The sequence below is a fragment of the Carassius carassius genome, chromosome 24, assembly GCF_963082965.1.
Source record: "Carassius carassius chromosome 24, fCarCar2.1, whole genome shotgun sequence".
Taxonomy (NCBI): domain Eukaryota; kingdom Metazoa; phylum Chordata; class Actinopteri; order Cypriniformes; family Cyprinidae; genus Carassius; species Carassius carassius.
The window spans coordinates 23,822,377-23,841,821 of record NC_081778.1 but is presented as its reverse complement, the minus strand read 5'-3'; the positions used below and the strand labels follow the sequence as shown (position 1 = coordinate 23,841,821).

The following is a 19,445-nucleotide window of genomic DNA, read 5'->3' as shown; positions in this document are numbered from 1 at the left end:
AGTCTTTCACAGATTGGAGAGCCTCTGCCCATCTTTACTTCTGAGAGACTCTGCTTCTCTAAGACAAAGCTTTTATAGCTAATCATGTTACAGACCTGATATCAATTAACTTAATTAATCACTAGATGTTCTCCCAGCTGAATCTTTTCAAAACTGCTTGCTTTTTTAGCCATTTGTTGCCCCCGTGCCAACTTTTTTGAGACCTGTAGCAGGCATAAAATTTTAAATGAGCTAATTAAGTGGATAAAAGTGTACAATTTCTCAGTTTAAACATTTGCTACGTTATCTATGTTCTATTGTGAATAAAATATTGGCTCATGTGATTTGAAATTCCTTTAGTTTTTATTTTATTAAAATTTAAAAAACGTCCCAACTTTTCCGGAATTCGGGTTGTAGAAGCAATATATCCAGTTATCAATGTAGAGGTAAAGTCTACTTAATAATTAAATCAAACATATTTGAATTGTCTAAAAACATTTACATTGCATAAAGCAGTTTTTAAAAATCTACTTTTTAATGATATAATTATGTTTCTACTACATTTCATTGTTGAAATTATCTTTTAAACAATGGCTGTTTTCATGACAGATTTATTCAAGCATACATTAAATAATGAGGACAACAGTTTATATATAATGAATATGTAAAATAGTGCATACAGCAAAATGCCCCCCCCCCCCCACAAAAAAAATGTTGGTGCACCACTATGAAACAGGCAAACATATTTTCATATCATGACAAAATCTTCCATTTTCAACAGCATACTGACATTAAAAGCTAAAAAAAGTATATAATACACATAATATTCAATTGAGTATAAAATAGTCTTTATCTATTAAAAATGAAAATAAATGAATAAAAACAAACTAGAATTTCTAGTTTAAAGTACCTCTGTCACTCTTTTTCAAGGACATCATGCCATTAACTTGCCCTAAAACCACAGAAAACCAGTTAAATGAAGAGCGCAGAGCAGTCTCACCAAAAATGGCCCATTGATCCTGGAGGATATAGAGCTTGAGCAATGCTCTTTTTCAAATATGGAAATGAGACAAACAGGGAGCTGGAAGTGGAAGCAAGCAGCGATCGGAAAAGGTGAGTGGAGGGGGGTTGCGGGGGTGAACAGAAGAATTGGGAGGCCGACTGAGAAAGGATCTGCATAATGAATTACCTCATCCTCAACCCCTCGGCCCCTCGCCCCTCACCCCGGATGGATGATGTAAGCAGGCAGGGCGCCTCTTCTGGGGGAAGTGTGAGGGAAAGGAGCAGACTCACTGGAAGCCCAGAGTAAACACCAGCTGCTGGGCAAAGCCAAAGAGACAGAGAGCAAGACTGTGAACTGTAATGGTGCTCCAAAGTTCTGACTGTCTGGATTTGCTAAAATGTGATGTGGCAAAACAAATTGACCTAAGCCCCTCAGATTCATGCTTGAGGTGCGATCCAGTGCACTGTACCAGTGAACGGCTTGGTCGCTGCTTGCTCAATGAACGTACTTAGGATTTTCTCGAAAGTATCTGAAACTCAAATTTGTTTCTCTGTGAGTTTGTGTGTGAGGGAGTGTCTGAGAGAGGAAAAGAAGATATGGGCAAGTTAGCAGTAGCTCAGGATTACATTTAGTTTTTCAGCTTCACGTGTTTCGGTCATGTTATAGGGAAATAACAAATATACATGCTTTTTAAATATATGAAATATCACATCATTTGACACTAAATTTGTGTGTGTGTGTACATGCATGTTTATATTCTTTAAATTAAAAAAAAATGTTAGGTATGTATATTCATTTACATACATACCGTATTTTTCGGACTATAAGTCGCACCTGAGTATAAGTCGCATCAGTCCAAAAATACTTCATGACGAGGAAAAAAACATATATAAGTCGCACTGGACTATAAGTCGCATTTATTTAGAGCCAAGAACTAAGAGAAAGCATTACCATCAAGCGGCTGTAGATGGTAATGTTTTCTCTTGGTTCATTTCTCTCGGTTCATGTCAAATTAATTTTGATAAATAAGTCGCATCTGACTATAAGTCGCAGGACCAGCCAAACTATGAAAAAAAGTGTGACTGTTAGTCCGGAAAATACGGTACACATATATTTACATATATACATGCATGCAAATTGTGTGTACATATAATTTCCCTGTAATATAACAGAAATGCTAAATAATGCCACGGAACAGAAAAAAAATTCGATTAAAGTATTTTATATAATAAATAATGAATAACCACGTGGAAATGTCTGCTTTTGGACAATCAAGTGAATCAAACACATTAGACAAGAAAAGTTTCTCATCTCGATTTTAATTTCTTAAATTGGAATTTGGGGAGCAAACCAAAAAGAAAAGATGCAAAAGTCTGGCATCAATGAAAAAACCGATGTTACATTTGAGTTAAAAACAAAACAGTTGAAAAATAGTTCGGAGTGAGGATTCTGATGGAAGCCACTGAAAAATATCCAATATTTGCACATCTGTTAAACTAAAGTAATTCTATATCAATGTGAGAAGTTGATGTTGCTCGACAACCGTGAACAATTAAGAGTTGTGCAATGACAATGATATTTACCATTCATTGCTAAATAGCAGTATCCCTCTTCAAACCACAGACACAAGGAAATAAGATGGCTGCATGTGGTCTGAACCCAGCAGTTCTCTTGGGTCTGTAACCACAAGGCTCAAGCATGTTTTCCTCCAAAGTACGATCCTTGGAGGAAGTGACCAGGCTTGAAACGGATGAAGGATATAGCTGACATGCAGCGATACTTCCTTCTCCGTCATGATGCAAGGTCATCCTTGGTGACTAGTGCAGAGATAAACCAATTTCAGTACAAAGCTCTCATATATCCTCATACACTATCATTTAATTAATTGAATGCATCATGCTGAATACTTAAAGTATTCATTTCTTTAAACAGCAAAAAAATTCACTGACCCCAAACCAGCCCCTACAAACTAAGAGCAGTGCTTCGGTTGAGGTCCACCTTGAGAACCAGCAATAGTTTCGGTGGGGAAAAAAGTCAGAAACCTTCAACCAGTTAATTTGAAACCACCTAAACATCAATTTAAAACAGTCTGGAGATTCTGCTAAAATCAGGGTTTGGCTTTCCAGCTCCACCCAACAACCCAACCAATTATGGGATCCACATACGCTCTAACCTCAGCACTAAAGAGCTTACATGTAGGCTACTGTAAACATGAGCAGGATGAAACCAGAGCCAAGAGCAAGATCTGCAAACTGTGAGCTAAACTATCATGTTGAAAATTAAAAACAAGAGGCCTTAGACAAACATTTAGAAATGTGATAAAATTATTAAATAGTCGAAATTCATCCTCTACATGTGAATGCTATTTTGGTTTGGCCAACAAAATGGTCATATGATTTGAATGGATTGGTAAATTTATGTACTGCTAGCATCTCTATCTAGCTAATGTATGCAGTGTGCTGCTGAATTGATGGCCAAAACAAAATATAACAGCTATTAAATATCGATGAAGTTGGCGTCATCATGAAAGCTTGACAGCACCATAAGTGGTTTCTAATAATTCCACCACATTAAGATTTGAGGTTGAATGCATCTTTTGTCTGTAGTTCTTAATCACATCACCTTTATAACTTGTTAGCATTTTTGCTTTTTGCCTTATCAAGACTTTTCAAACTGCACCCGCTGGTTTCATATCCCTGCTTTCTTCTAAAAAAAAAAAAATTAAGAATGTTTTGGAGGCAAATAATATCGGCATATCGGTTGTTTGGCACATATTAAATATTTTAGTTTATTGCTGCCAGTCAATGGATATATGCCGGCTGATATTGGAAATTTAACTATACATGCTCATTCCCCTATTTTTACATTTAATATCCCTTTGCTACCATCTACCACTTTCAAGTTAATTTAATAAAAAACGTTAAATGTAATATTTTAGTAAATCTTTAACTGATACAAAGTCATTGTATATTATATATATATATATATATATATATATATATATATATATATATATATATATATACATATATATATATATATATATATATATATATATATATATAGATATATGCAAAATATATTTTAGAATTTATTTGTAGCATTTAATTTGACTAGATTTTTTAGCTAATTATTAAAACTTTTCTGGACGAAAATAGTAATCCTAAATATTCACAAAAAATAATACTGACCATAAAATCTAAATAACTACTGGCTTATTGGTAATGTACAGAATTAAAAAATGTGTATCCCTAAATAAATTACAATGTAAAAGTCAGCATTTGAGAAAACAAAACTTCTATGATCTTCACATGTCCAGTCCTCTCAGAAGAAATGGACTGTAAATCCAGCCTTTGACAACATACAACAGGGCTCAAAGTGCAGTACGGGCAGCTGTTATTTACTAAACGTAGGACACATTCAGACATCAAAACATGAGATTTCCACACAGGAAGAGTAAGAGTGACACACAGGAAATGACCTCACTGAATTCCAAGGATTCCCGTGATTTGAGCTTTGAACTTTACACAACCTATGTGACGAAAAAAATGTGGCTTAGGTTTTTAAAAGGAACTTAAAGATTCGTCAGAGTGACTTTAAAGTCAGCATGAAAAGAACATTTGAAATGCATGTCACTGATCTTAGTGAACAATTCTGCATTTCCAGAGGTGTCAAGTAACGAAGTACAAATACTTCGTTACATTACTTAAGTATAAATTTTGGGTATCTATACTTTACTTGAGTAATTATTTTTCAGCCGACTTATTACTTCTACTCCTTACATTTTCACGCAAGTATCTGTACGGTCTACTCCTTACATTTTAAAAATAGGATCATTACTGCTTGTTCATTTCGGCTTATTTTCATATTTAAAAAAACAACTATCCAGATAAATCGCACAATCCAGATGGAGTGAATTTGATTGTGGTTGGATGAGAAGTATAAACATATACCACTCCGACACCCTATTGGTTTGTACGCGATCCATCGCACCTGCACATGACAAATCACATCACACTCCAGCCAGGACATAGACAGTTTTGGGTTCTATATTTCTTAAAAAAGTAGGGTTGGGTATGGAACCGGTATCCGATCACCTCAGAGTCAGTCCCCTTAAATTTCATATGAGACCGGCATCAGATCGGTCTCCTCTCCGTCTTTCAGCGCACTCTTCAATCTGCAGACCGCGAGCGGAGCAGCGCATGCGCACTTAAACACAAACAGAGGACACAAGGTATGTGTTTTTCGATAGATTGTTAGAATATCCGTATCTGTGCAGTTCTTTGTCATAAATACAGTTTACAAAAGGTCACGAGGGAGCAGTCGGTTTCTCATCTTCTGTAAAGTTTTCACTCATCACACCACAGCTGTTTCCTCCAGCGAAAATCTAGCCCTTAACACATATGAACGAACACATACTTTAATTACACTTATTTAAATATACTTAATTTAATCATACGTAATTTATACATACACTACTGTGCAAAAGTCTAAGGCACGTTAGTATTTTCACTTAAAAGAATGGTGTTCGGCCAGTTATTTATATATTTTGCTGTAGTGTGTCAGTATAAAATATCAGTTTACATTTCCAAACATTCATTTTGCCGTTGTCAGACTGCTTGTGCATTCAAAATCGCACTAGATTATTATTAAAATTAATGGCAAACTAATTCCTACTGACACACTACAGCAAAATATATAAATAACTGTCTTAAAACCCTTTTTTGGGGTGAAAATACTAATGTGCTTAAGACTTTTGCACAGTACTGTATTTTAAAAACGACATTGTAGCTACTTTATAAAGAATGACCATACAGTCATTCACAGAACTGATTAAAGACAGTGATAGACACCACTCATCTTAACTAAATATCAGAGTGAGTAACAGAGATACAGTAGAAACATTATGTGTGGTTTTGTATTAAATAATGACCCAGATTGTGAAATACATTTATTAGCCTTAGATTAAGGGAAGCACAACTTGGGAAATGAGAGCATCCAAGGTGAAAGCTATGGATTTATTTTACGCCGATACCGTTTTAAAAGTATCGAAAAGGCACTGGACCCTACTTAAAAGTTATTATTTCTCACTGGCTTATTTACCAAATGGGTGCTTTCTCTTTGTCCTCCACAAATTAAGCTACTGTAGGTAGTTCGGTAGCGAGACGTTTTAATAAATTATCGTTTGCGATTGATGACGTGATTGACAATGTTGTGATAAGTAGGCTATGCCAACTTTGTAACTCGTTACCAATTTTAAAACACATTTTTTTATAGTTCCAGTCGTTCCCAGTTCCTCACATCCTCCCATTTCCTAATTCCTTGCATAATCAGTAACAACATTTTTACCACCTTAAAGCTACTCTATGCAATTTCAGTAATGTTAGGGAAGATGGGAACGCACTGTCCTGCAAGCGCTTCATGTCTGAGGACTGTGATTTACACCATCTGTGTGCTACACGGGAAAGGAGACCTGATGAGATTCCATCTGTATGCAGGCATGAGCTCTGGAATCCTGTCACACCGTTCCTTGCCCGTCTGCTCCCTCTTCCTTCATTACTCTCTCGCTCCTCAGCTGAACAGAAGACACACATTCAGTGAGGAATGTTTAACATTCCTAGCACTCAGTGGCCACACCAGAAAACACAGTGCCTGCTGTAAATGACAAATATGAATGTTGTCTCTGTATTCAGATCGCTCGATGTCTGTCCATATTACAAGACCAACATCAAAAATTACATATCTGCAGTCTTAAAGGTATAGCTCACTCAAAAAAGTTGTTGTTCCAAACTTAACTTTTTGGTGAATAGAATTATACAATAAAATTAATATGGTGGAATACTGTTTTTGACCCCAATGACAAATCAATAGTCATTCTTGAAAATATCTTCTTTTATGTTTTGCAGAAGACAGAATGTCACTAAGGTCCTTAAAGGGGAAAAAAGGTTTTATGAGCCAATGCAAAGTTTCTCTCGGAATGCAATACCTTTGCAAGAGAACACAGGTTTTACAATTTCTTACTGCTAAATTCTGAAAAAACAGGTGTTAATTATAGGACCTAAAAACTCTGCTTGTAATAACCTAGAACACTGTCTAAGACTTGATGGTTGCTCTGTCAATTCTTCGTCATCAGTTAGGAACCTAGGTGTGCTATTTGATCACAATCTTTCCTTAGAAAGCCACGTTTCTAGCATTTGTAAAACTGCATTTTTTCATCTCAAAAATATATCTTAATTATGGCCTATGCTCTCAATGTCAAGTGCAGAAATGTTAATCCGTGTATTTATGACCTCAAGGTTAGATTGTTTTTATATCTTTATTGGGTGGTTGTTCTGCACGCTTAGTAAACAAACTACAGCTAGTCCAAAATGCAGCAGAAAGAGTTCTTACTGGTCCTGTCAACACTGCACTGGCTCCCTATCAAACATCGTATAGATTTTAAAATATTGCTTATTACTTATAAAGCCCTGAATGGTTTTGCACCTCAGTATTTGAACGAGATCCTTTTACATTATAATCCTCTACGTCCGCTACGTTCTCAAAACTCAGGCAATTTGATAATACCTAGAATATCAAAATCAACTGCGGGCGGAAGATCCTTTTCCTATTTGGCGCCTAAACTCTGGAATAGCCTACCTAACATTGTTCAGGAGGCAGACACACTCTTGCAGTTTAAATCTAGATTAAAGACCTATCACTTTAACTTGGCTTACACATAACATACTAATATGCTTTTAATATCCAAATCCGTTAAAGGATTTTTAGGCTGCATTAATTAGGTTAACCGGAACCGGAAACACTTCCCATAACACCCTACGTACTTGCTACATCATTAGAAGAATGGCATCTACGCTCATATTTGTCTGTTTCTCTCTTATTCCGAGGTCACCGTAGCCACCAGATCCAGTCTGTATCCAGATCACAGGGTCACTGCAGTCACCCGGATCCAGTACGTATCCAGACCAGATGCTGGATCAGCACCTAGAAAGGACCTCTACTGCCCTGAAAGACAGCCGAGACCAGGACAACTAGAGCCCCAGATACAGATCCCCTGTAAAGACCTTGTCTCAGAGGACCACCAGGACAAGACCACAGGAAACAGATGATTCTTCTGCACAATCTGACTTTGCTGCAGCCTGGAATTGAACTACTGGTTTTGTCTGGTCAGAGGAGAACTGGTCCCCCAACTGAGCCTGGTTTCTCCCAAGGTTTTTTTCTCCATTCTGTCACCGATGGAGTTTCGGTTCCTTGCCGCTGTCGCCTCTGGCTTGCTTAGTTGGGGTCACTTCATCTACAGCGATATCATTGACTTGATTGCAAATAAATGCACAGACACTATTTAACTGAACAGAGATGACATAACTGAATCCAATGATGAACTGCCTTTAACTATCATTTTGCATTATTGACACACTGTTTTCCTAATGAATGTTGTTCAGTTGGTTTGACGCAATGTATTTTGTTTAAAGCGCTATATAAATAAAGGTGACTTGACTTGACAAGCATTGAATTTATTTCTCCTCCATTTTTCCTTTTTTTTCCGTCTTTTCATCGCCATGTTCCCCAAGCATCTCCATAGGTTTGGAATGACATGAAGGTCAGTATATGCTTATTTTTGGGTGAACTCTCCCTTTTCCCAACAACTGGAAACTGCAGCATATTTGTTATGTAGTGGCAAAATATTACCACAGCAGAGGATTTACCAGATCCTTTATTCAGTGCAAACTTTTGTATGCGCTGTAAAAAGCAAACTGGATGAACACATTAATTCATATGTGGCGTGCAATATTTCTGAGGTCGTTCAAATTGAGTCAAGAGTCAAGCCTTCCTATTATGAATGCAAAGAACAAAATATATATTAAGAAAGAATCTGGAGTACAGTGTGTGGCCCATTTTATGGGTTTGACAATATTCAAATCTTCCAAGAGGATTAATTACTCCAGAGACACATTTTCTAGGCCAGATTTGATGCATTAAGGAAGCGCATCTATTCCTCAGGCTGAATGTGCTTCAGTTATCACTGGTTCATATGTGTATGTTTGTCAGTATTAAAAGCTTGTGGTTGGGATTGTTATTTTTTAAATTATCAACTGATTGTTATGCCAACTAAACACAGTCCCCTGTAGGCTGTCAGCACTCATTTAATAACATCTGCATGAAGCCAAGGTAAAATTTCCCACAACTATAAAGGAACTAAATAATGAGCCAATTACCTACCTAACCAAGAGAACCGAACTTCAAGTGTGAACGCACCCTAGCGCACACTATTTTTTTCAAAGTTGTGGTTTCTTCCTCCTGTTACAAAATCATTAATATTCTCATCCCAAAAAAGCGGTAATTTTCTGCTCATTACATAAGAGCCTCTTGGTTCAGGGTTTGAAACGGAATGATATTGTTTCACGGGCGTGACAGAGAGGGGTGTGTGTATAAGAATGTGTGTTGGGGGTTGTTACTGTTACACAACAGAAACTGGCCCCTGTCAGTCTGACAAACTCTTTGGCCTCCACAGAGCTGACATGGACATAACGATTGAAACGGTTTTCTAGCAACACCAAATATTTCACCTAAAACAATGCATAATATATATATATATATATATATATATATATATATATATATATATATATATATATATATATATATATATATATATATATGATCACAGAAATGCTGAATGAAATATATGGACAAATATACTATTTCAAATGGATATCCATTTACTAACAGCAACCATGTATTGATCACAATAAACACTGGCACATTCTCCACAACAAGAACTAACAGACCTTGACAAACATGTTTAATGTTCTGTTGAAACCTGAACACCATGGTGCTTTGGGATTATCATGAATAAAAGTCAACATAGCTTTCACAAGTAATAAAACATTGCTGAAACCAGTCCTTTTTGCACTAAAGTAAACTGTCCTGGAATAACAATAGGCCAATACATGGGCTTGGCTCATTAATCAGACAATATTTGAGAAATGTTCTTATTATTATTATATTTAATATATATTTGGGCAAATAAAAAAAATAATCAAAATTTTTAGCAACTTTTATTCAAAATAAGTATTTATTTAAATTCACCATTTTTATTTCATATATTTCATTAATTTCAATTCTCAGTTGTTACCTTTCAATCTATAAAATAAACCAACTTAAACAGGTTCAGTGAAGTGTTTTTTTTTTTTAATGCAATGAATCTTAATGATTCAAGCACACAACAGACCGATTCAGGTTAGCAAAGAGAGAACAGAGAATATAACGAAAGATAACCAAACAGTGCTGATAGTTGGGGGTGTGAAACGAAAGGAGGGGGGAAACGAGCAGCACTCGTTCCTGAATGCAGATTTAAAGAAAAGAGAGATTAGAAGGTGCTCTTCAAAAGTCCTGACAGGGCAAAACTCAACAGAGCAGACCTGATCAGACTGAAAACATCTCAGCTCCCATTCAGGGCTTGCTATAAACATTGACAACTTAAATTTCCTTGGTGTTTTCTATCAAACAATTTAATAATGGGCTCCTAAATGTGCACTAGCATGCAATGTGTCTTGTTTTGTCTTTGGTATTAAATGAAAGGACAATGAAAGGCAATTATTCAGTCAAAAGGCACAAACCGAGCACTTCTATGAAGGATAAAAAGAAAGTTAATGACTAACAGTGAGTCGACAGTGAATGAAGTCCTCAATGTAAAGGACTTGAACACAAAAGCGCATCTTCAGGTTCTGAGAAAGAAAGAAACACAAGTCCATTTTATATCAAAATGTTTTCCATTAGGAAGTTTTGCAAGTGACAATAGTCATCAAGTGTTTCAACCTAGTCTCAAGGATATTTACCTCACTCATAGGCATGATACTCATACATAGACTAAACATTAAGACAAGAAATGACACATCTGAAACGAATGGATGATGAAGTACAATTACTTCTAAATTGCTTTTGGTAAACGCATCGATTAACAACCCCACCCCCAAGATTTGAAGAACAGACCAATGCTCAGTTATAAGGATGATCAGGATCAGGACTGATCCCCTTCAGCAAGAAGCCAGAAGAAAGCACAAAAAGGAAGCAACATCTAGTGATGCTGCAGGAGGGCTCCATGTTACATAACAAATCTTCCCATTCAGAGGCAACAGCCAAACCCCAAGACCTAGAGATCCACTCCGTCTTCTCAGCAGACCCATTAAATGACTGTAATTTCAGTTGAGAAATAAATCGATTGTCATGTATATTAATACTTATCAGGACATGCACAATTACAGGGTGTATCCTAACTCAATGACTTTCTGCACAGACTAGCTGTTACCAGGGAGTGTTTCATCCAGATCACTTTGAAGATCATATGCTTCTATTTATTGGGTCACTATGGTGTCACTGCCAAGATGATGTAGTCAACAGATTGATTAGAAACCACCTGCACGTGACCAGAAGTGATGATAATGAATCAATCATAGGGATCAACTGAAATTCGTCTTTAATCATTTAGTATTCTGACGTTATAGACTACAAGAGTGTTGTCAGAGAAATGGGTGGTGCATTGAAATCAAGTGCCACAATAATCCATGACATCCGCAGATAATGACGAGAAAACATCATGTTAGTAGGAAGATCATCGCTGGATTAGTAATTAATAGCGAGTACTGTGAAACATTAAGAATACGTCATATAGCTCATTCGTTGTCCATTCAGCCTGGACGGATTGTGAAATTCCAGTGTGAATATCTCATGAATAAGGTTAATTCACTGTAACACGTCACCTATGCCCCCATGAACACATCATGCCGTGGATAAAAAGATGCTGCAGGAACCTGGACAGTTTGACATAGTAGGCTACACAAAACTCAAAACCCTTATTGTAAATACGTGTTTATCTGTCCATTTTTAAATTAACATATATAAAAATACAAAGTAACAATGTAAAAACACATTAAATAAATTAATAAAGATTTTATGCAAAATAAATTAATACAACTCTAGAATATAGCATATATTTTATTTATTATTATTATTATTTCATACCTTACCTTAAATAACAGCAAATCGTTGCTATGATACTATCATAATGAACGGATATTCATTCATATAATCAAAACATGAACGCCGACTTACGTGCTTCTGCTGGTGTCAACTGATTTATCCCCGGCTGCGTGTCAGGATGGTTGAATTCCATGTTTGTCGTTAAATCACGCGGATTTTCCTATTTAAAATGTATTCACTCCTTCCATGAGACAGGGAGAAACTTTCTTCGATCGCTCCGGATTTCCACAGGCAGACGAAACCGATCCCTGTTTCTGATCAGCGCACAAAAATCCCCAAAACAATCAACCTGAAGGGTCTTGGCAAAATATTAAGGATTAGGATTGACGCATGAAAAGCCCGTGATTAAAGTACAATCATAAAACTGTAAATTTGTCCCGGCCTGATTGAGCGGTGAGACTGAATAAACTTTCTGGCACACAGCGGACACGGCTTCTGTGTGCTCACTCAGCCGCTCTGAAGGTGACGGCATGCGGCTCAGTGTAAGCTGAACACCGTCCCAACTCGGCCTCCAGTGTGGAATGTACCACGTTTTACGTAGGGGTGGATTTAGAAATAAAGGAATCCCTAATTACCAACGATGGTTTGTTAAAACTGTTTAGAAATTACAAATATAGTCAGAACAAGTTACAAAATATGTACTTTGTCCTTTTTTATATTTAAAAGCTGGCATATTTTAAATAAATACTGTCACCTATTTTACCTGTCCAACCTGCTTTACATTAGAAGGTTCCGTCTTCCTGCTTCTCCAAAATGAATCAAACTGCAGTTTTGAGCCTTTTTTGTCCACATGTGTTAGCATAGAGGTCATTTATATGCTAGTGTATGTTGACAAAATTCACATTTACCTATTTTCTTGTTATATATGCTTTCTCACCCAGGCTACAGACCAAAAGTATTGATGACTCCATCAGCAAATAGTCATTTACACCTTCAAAATCACATCCAAACTCCACATTTCAATAGGAAATGTGTAAATACAGAAACTATAGGTGTTTTTGTTGATATCATGGTGTAGATTAGCTAACATATAGTGAAATTTCACAACATAAGGTTTCATATTCTTCATATTTCAGAAGAAATCAGTTTCTGAAACAAACTGTCTAATTTTCAGTTCAGTATGACCTAATATAACCTGAACTGCAAAATAATAAAAATGGGGAAAAAAGATGGTTTGCTGAATCTTGTGAATTACAAAGCTCCTTGCCACCTGAAGAGCACAGCTGGCATCTGCTCAAGAGAGGATAAAAGTGGACGCTATGGGGAAGGGAGGAAGGGGGTGTCATGTAGGAATGAAATCAGAGTGTGCAAATGGCACGCTTGAGAGGGGACATCCCGTCCCCCGAATAGACCAGTCAGGATCCTTTGTGCAGATGCTGGCCTGTATTATCACAAACCCCCTAAGAGACACCTGTCACTGCAACTGTCTTTCTGTATAGGACCCTATAAAGTTCTAAATGTCAAAGTTTTTAAAACTTTTTTGTTTGTATTATGTTTGTATCTCCATTCGGCTGCAGGAATTGAATTGGAATTTAAACAGCATTCTCAATTCAATGTAAAATGGCATACAACCCTGTTCTAGTTATATGGGAAGCATATATAATCATCTCTAAATCTACACATGATACTATTGCCACTCATTACAGTGTGAACAGACCTCATTCTGAAGCTGATTCATCCTGCAAAGCTTCAGATGTAAATTTCAAGATACAAAAATTAACCACAAATCTCCTAATGCATTCACAAATCCTGCTATTCACTGACCTCATGTTCTTCACTTGCACTGTTTAAGCATGACGCTAATGTAAAAAAGAAAAAAAGACTTACTCAAAAGCTTCATGAGTTGAAAATGAAGAATGAACATAAAATAGTGCAGATTTGCTTTAACGAGGACAGTTTTGTGATTACATTTAAACAGCATTTAATTATGGATAATAAGGACAAAACAACCATGTGCCATTCACAAAAAAGGCACAGTAAACTAAAAATGTGAACACACACAGAGACACAGAATATTTATGTCTCTGTGGGCGTACACAAACTTTAACACATTCTGGGCAATATTTTCTGATGGCTTTGTTGAATTTGATAGCTGAATAGAGGCTGAACCGAGAGACATCCAACCATGGAGTAAACAAGACAAAATAGAGCTCTAATATAATCAAATTCTAAATTAGAAATTAGACGGAGTGAGAAGCAACTATTTTCATTGTCAAGAGAAAAGAAAAAAAAGTTAAGTTTGTATACCCATTCTGGACACTGGCCTTAAAACGTCAGTAGTTTTATATGCTTGGTGAGGCTCAGGTTCAATAGAGTAAGTCTCAAGCAGCCTGTGTATTGTCCTGCAGAACCCAAGGGTCAACATCTCGGCGTGATCAGGGTCATCAGTGGCCCCTTAATGAAATCACAATAACAGGAATTCCCAGAATGCACCCAGATAGACCTTAAGTCTTTCATAAGTGTGTTTCTATGTGAGGAATGTGGAATTAGCCAACAGTGTTAGTGAGAGAATTATGCATTGAGAAGAAGCCTGGGCAGTCTCATCTGATCATGTTTGAAACATTTCTGCCAATGTCTGTCCTGCCTTGTATAGTTCAAATGGGAAGCAACAGGATGGGGTTGACAGATCATAAATCAAACAATGTTGTGCCATATAAATCAGGCTACTTTGTTAATTAGAGATAATAATGTGAAGCAGAACGAGAAACCAGTTAGTCAGCATACTATGTCATTTGTCTGAAATAAATGTCCCCAGTCAGACACAGTTCTGGTGTAATCTTGCATGACATTAGATATTATAAGTGAAGTAATGAAAACCAAAATTAAACAGTGTCTCAATGTGAATGTGTGTTGCAAATTTAAATAATGTTGGGAAATGTTATTTGTAAAATATGGGCAAAGACAACCACAAAGTTGTTTCTATTAACCTTATTTAAACATTACAGAGTAACAATTATCACAAAGAGTTTTTATATTAAGTATAATGATAATAAGGTAAATAATCATAAATGTGCCTCACAAAATGAGGTCACAGTTAAATCTTAAGTCTTTAATTTGTTGGGTGAAATGTCACGATGAGGAAAAAAATATTTCAAGAGTTTTTTTGAACCAATACTTGGTTGGGGCTGCTTCTGCACGAATGACTGCAATCAGCCTGTGGCACTGCTGAGGCATTATTGAAGTCCAGGTTGCTTTGATAGCGGCCTTCAGCTCCTCTGTATTGTTTGTCAGATGTTACTTATCTTCCACTTCACAATAGCCCATAGATTCTCTGTGAGGTTCAGGTCAGGTGAGTTGCAAAAAAGTTGCAATTTCAGGAAAGGCAATCAAGCACAGTAATATAATGGTCAGCAAACCACTTGGAAGTGGTTTTGGTACTGTGGGCAGGTGCTAAAGTACTACTGCAAAATGAAATCAGCATCTCCATAAAGCTTGAAAGCAGATGAAAGCATAAAGTGCTCCAAAATCTCCTGGTAGATGGCTGCAATGACTTTGGACTTGATAAAACACAATGGAGCAACACCAGCAGATGTCACGGCACCCCAAATAATCACTGACTTCAGAAACTTCACACTGTACTTTGGATTCTGTGCCTCTCTAGTATTCTTCCAGACTCCAAATCATGATTTCCAAATGAAATGCTAAATTTACATTCATCTTAAAAGAGGACTGTGGTCCACTGAGCAACAGTCGAGTTCTTTTTCTCCTCACCCCAGGTGAAATGCTTCTGACGGTTTTTACTGGTTCAGGAGTGGCTTGGTTCTCGGAATGTGACAGCTGTAGCCCTTTTCCTGAAGACATCTGAGCTTGGTGACTTTATGCGCTGACTCTGGCTTCAATCCACTCCTTGTGAAGCTCTCACAAGTTCTTGAATCGGCTTTTCCTGACAGTCTTCCCAAGGCTGTGGTCATCCCTGTTGCTTGTGCACCCTTTCCTACCACACTTTTTCCTTCCAGTCAACTTTCTATGAATATATTTTGATACAGCACTCTGTGAACAGCCAGCCCTTTCAGCAATGACCTTCTGTGGCTTACCCTCTTTGTAGAAGGTGTTGATGATTGTGTTCTGGACAACTGTCAAGTCAGTAGTCTTTCCCATAATTGTGGTTGCATGTTCTAAACTAGCCCAAGAGGTACCCAGTATTTACTCAAAAAAAAAAACTGAAGAAAGCTCAAAATGGAATATTAAAATTATTTGTGATACTGAATTTTTTATTTTCCTAAGCTGCAAGTCATAACCATCAGAAACAAAACTCTTGAAATATTTCAGTTTGTGTGCAATGAATCTAGAATATAAGAAAGTTAGCTTTTTTAAATTAAATTAAAAAAAAAATAAAGACCTATTCCATGATATTCAATTTTTTTTAGATGCACCTGTATTGTATTTTGAAATAAGGCAATGCAATATGTTTTGATATGTTTTATAATTGAAAGAAAAATCCGTAAGCTTAATTGGGGGGAAAAGTACTGTTAATTTTCTGCAAAGACATTATCTCTCTTTTTTTCCTTTCTTTTTTTTCAAACAGTATAGGAGTTCATTTTACCTGATTCTTGAACTTAAACTTTCTGCAAAAGCAGCTTAATTAGCCAAAAACTAAACTAAACTAAATAGATATGTTATAATTGCACATTGTTCTTATCCATATGGTAGCATAGCCATGAACTTTAACTTTCTGCAATAGCAACTAAACACACCTCACCTCATCTCCAGACCCTTTTCTAAAGCCATGAATTGAACCCTACACTGCAGAAACTACAGCTCCCCTTTTTGCCCTTCTACACCTTCATGTGGCCTCCACCCCCTACACTCCACCATCCAAAGATCCGCCCAAAGACCCTTTCATTACCATGACAAACATTGTGCTTACCGGGAAGATAAAGACTTGAGTGGGTGAATGACCCACTTTGACCCTATTGGAAGAGTTTAAAAGCTGTTGAAATATAGCCTATTGGTGTTTTGAATGACAGTGTTTATAATAGAATATAAATGTATCTGGCTTAAGAGAAGCCGTTATGCAGTGAGCATCTTCCATCCACTATAGGTGCAGTTAAATAAGCCAAGCTAAGACTGTACTATAATGATGGTACTTATTTACAATTCTTGAGCTGCAAACACATCAAAACTTCTCTGGATCTGATCGGGATGTGAACTTAACAAAATTCAAAAAGTTCCAAACTGAGAATTTTGCAGTGATGCTGTAGAACCATTTTTGGGTTCCTTAACAACACTGAACAGCTTTTAAAAGGAACAATTTTTTTTTCTTAAATAAAATTGTAATAATCAGTAGACACTTTTGTGTGGTGGAAAAGTTCTTTGGATGTTAAAGGTTATTCACGGAACCAAATGCCAAAAGAACCTTTATTTTTTAAGAATGTGGCCTATATGATCTGTCATATTGTAGGGGTGGTGATTATCTTTTCTTTTTCTTTTTTTCCCTTATCTATATTCTTTAGGTTGTATATCACTGTAGTATAAGTTATGTTCACCAGAGGTTAGTACAAGCAGTGTATGAAATGAGTGACTGTCAGACATCCAAAAAGGAAAATGCAAATCATGGGAGCTCGTTCAGCAGGAGCGTCTGTCGCCTTAGACTGATTAAGTGTTTTAAGAACATGTCTTTGTGATTATGACTTCGTACACAAAGCATGACACAACTTCATGAGCGAAGCTTTTAAAACCCTGAAGGTGAATGATGGGACTGACAAGCAACACAAAAACACTGCAGCAAAAGTGAGAGCAAACCTTAACATTCACTTTGAAGTTTCTATTTCCACAAGAACCAGCCAACATAAACCTTCACATAGCCAACATTCATCAAAGAGCTGCAACTGCTAAAAAAAATTAATTACAGACACCAATGCTAAAATGATGGTGTCACGATCATAAAACTTGGACAGATGGAGCACCAAGATTAACTTCAAAATCTGCACTTGCCTTCTCAAATCACCCAACTTAAATTATTGTTAAACCACTGTGGTCAGTTTTGCAGATTGAGACAGTTTTCTCCTCCAACAAGCATTTGGCAGATGTTCATTCCACTGGAAACTCTTCTAAAATAGTATAAATCTATTCTAAGAAGTTTGGATGCTGTATTAAACGTATAAACGATTGTACAACACCTTAATAAATTGTCTATTTTTATTTTCTCCAAACCCCTGTAACTCTCTTCTCTCCCTCTGTAAAAAATCTCCCTGGACCCTTTTTTTTCCTTTCCAGAATTCATTGCATAGTTTCATGTTTTTTGAGCATCTAACAGTTATCATAAGTTCAAATGTCAATGTCATCTCTCCTTGTAATGGGGACCACAGGGCAGTTTCAGGAAACTTGAGTCCGTAGTGCAGATATGAGAAAGCTTTATTTGATGGTAGAAAATCTAATTGACTAAAAAGAACAACCTCCCGCTAACAGAATGAAGTTGGTCTGAAAACCATAATCCCTGTACAGTATTGCCTATTTAATTAATCACATGCACCACCAGCCTTCACAAGGAGACAGATAAAGAAGTCTCGACAGAAAAAGAAGTACAGAATGAGCTCAAAAACATAGCCAGAAAAAAAGAACCGAAAAAGGAAGAAGAAATATATGGCTATGAAAAGCAAATCCTGTTCAGTTAACCTTAAAATCCAGCAGAGTGACATCTGCTCCACCTGGTGAAAAGCACCACTAGCCATGGAGAGACCTGGACTACAACCAGATTTCAAGGGCAAGCTATACTCTACTAGTTATTACTCTTGCCAAGTCATTAAAAAGCAATTGATGTATAAATCAATACATTGGACTAGCATTGTTAACTGCAATGGGATTAAAAGTAAAATGACAGACAAAAACAACAAAAGTTTTAAATTGGGTTCAAAATTATTTCAAACTCTGTACAATTTCCAGTTAAGGCTGGACTACACAACTTTTGCACAGATTTTTGCTCTGATTTGCAGTTTTAAAAGTTGAGTAGTTTATTCCAGCCTATTACTGAAAATGCAAGGTATGGCTGATTGAATGACTAGAGAAGCCCATCCCACTGATTAGCTCATATCCTTTATGATGAATTGGGTGATTAAGCCCTTCATGTTCTTGCTTGATCATCGAAGTGGTTGACTGCACCAAAAAAAATGGATCAAAGCCACACAAACAAAAATTTTCATGTGGCAAATGGATCCTCAACCTGGAGGCAGAGGTCAGAGGATGATGTAATGGCTGTTGCCAAGGCAACATCAACAGTTCAGAAACATAAGTTGGCTGGAACTCTTAGATCAGCTTCAGTGCATGGCATCACTTCTTCCAAACAGGACTGTGAAACGCCCATCTTCCAAACACACTCAACACTCACGCTTTGTATTGCCGGTTAAGGACTGAATGTGTTTCATAGCTCTCTGAGGAATGTGAATAACATCAGTGAGATTTTTCATTGGAAAATAAAGAATATAGAACA

General features: G+C 36.7%; 1 protein-coding gene across 6 annotated transcripts in view; it reads right to left on the bottom strand.

The window, feature by feature from the left end:
- LOC132103239 (MAP7 domain-containing protein 1-like) overlaps nt 1-12,524 on the bottom strand; it is a 42,344-nt gene extending 29,820 nt beyond the window's left edge. For 2 of the 6 annotated variants that reach the window (XM_059508184.1, XM_059508185.1), the window contains exon 1: nt 12,092-12,499. In XM_059508184.1, the coding sequence (XP_059364167.1) occupies nt 12,092-12,152 (61 nt within the window). In that variant the 5' untranslated portion in view covers nt 12,153-12,499. Of the gene's footprint in view, nt 1-12,091 lie in introns of all 6 variants that reach the window. The other 4 variants (XM_059508182.1, XR_009423352.1, XM_059508181.1 and 1 more) reach the window with 4 other exon arrangements.
- Between the last annotated feature and the right edge of the window lie 6,921 nt (nt 12,525-19,445).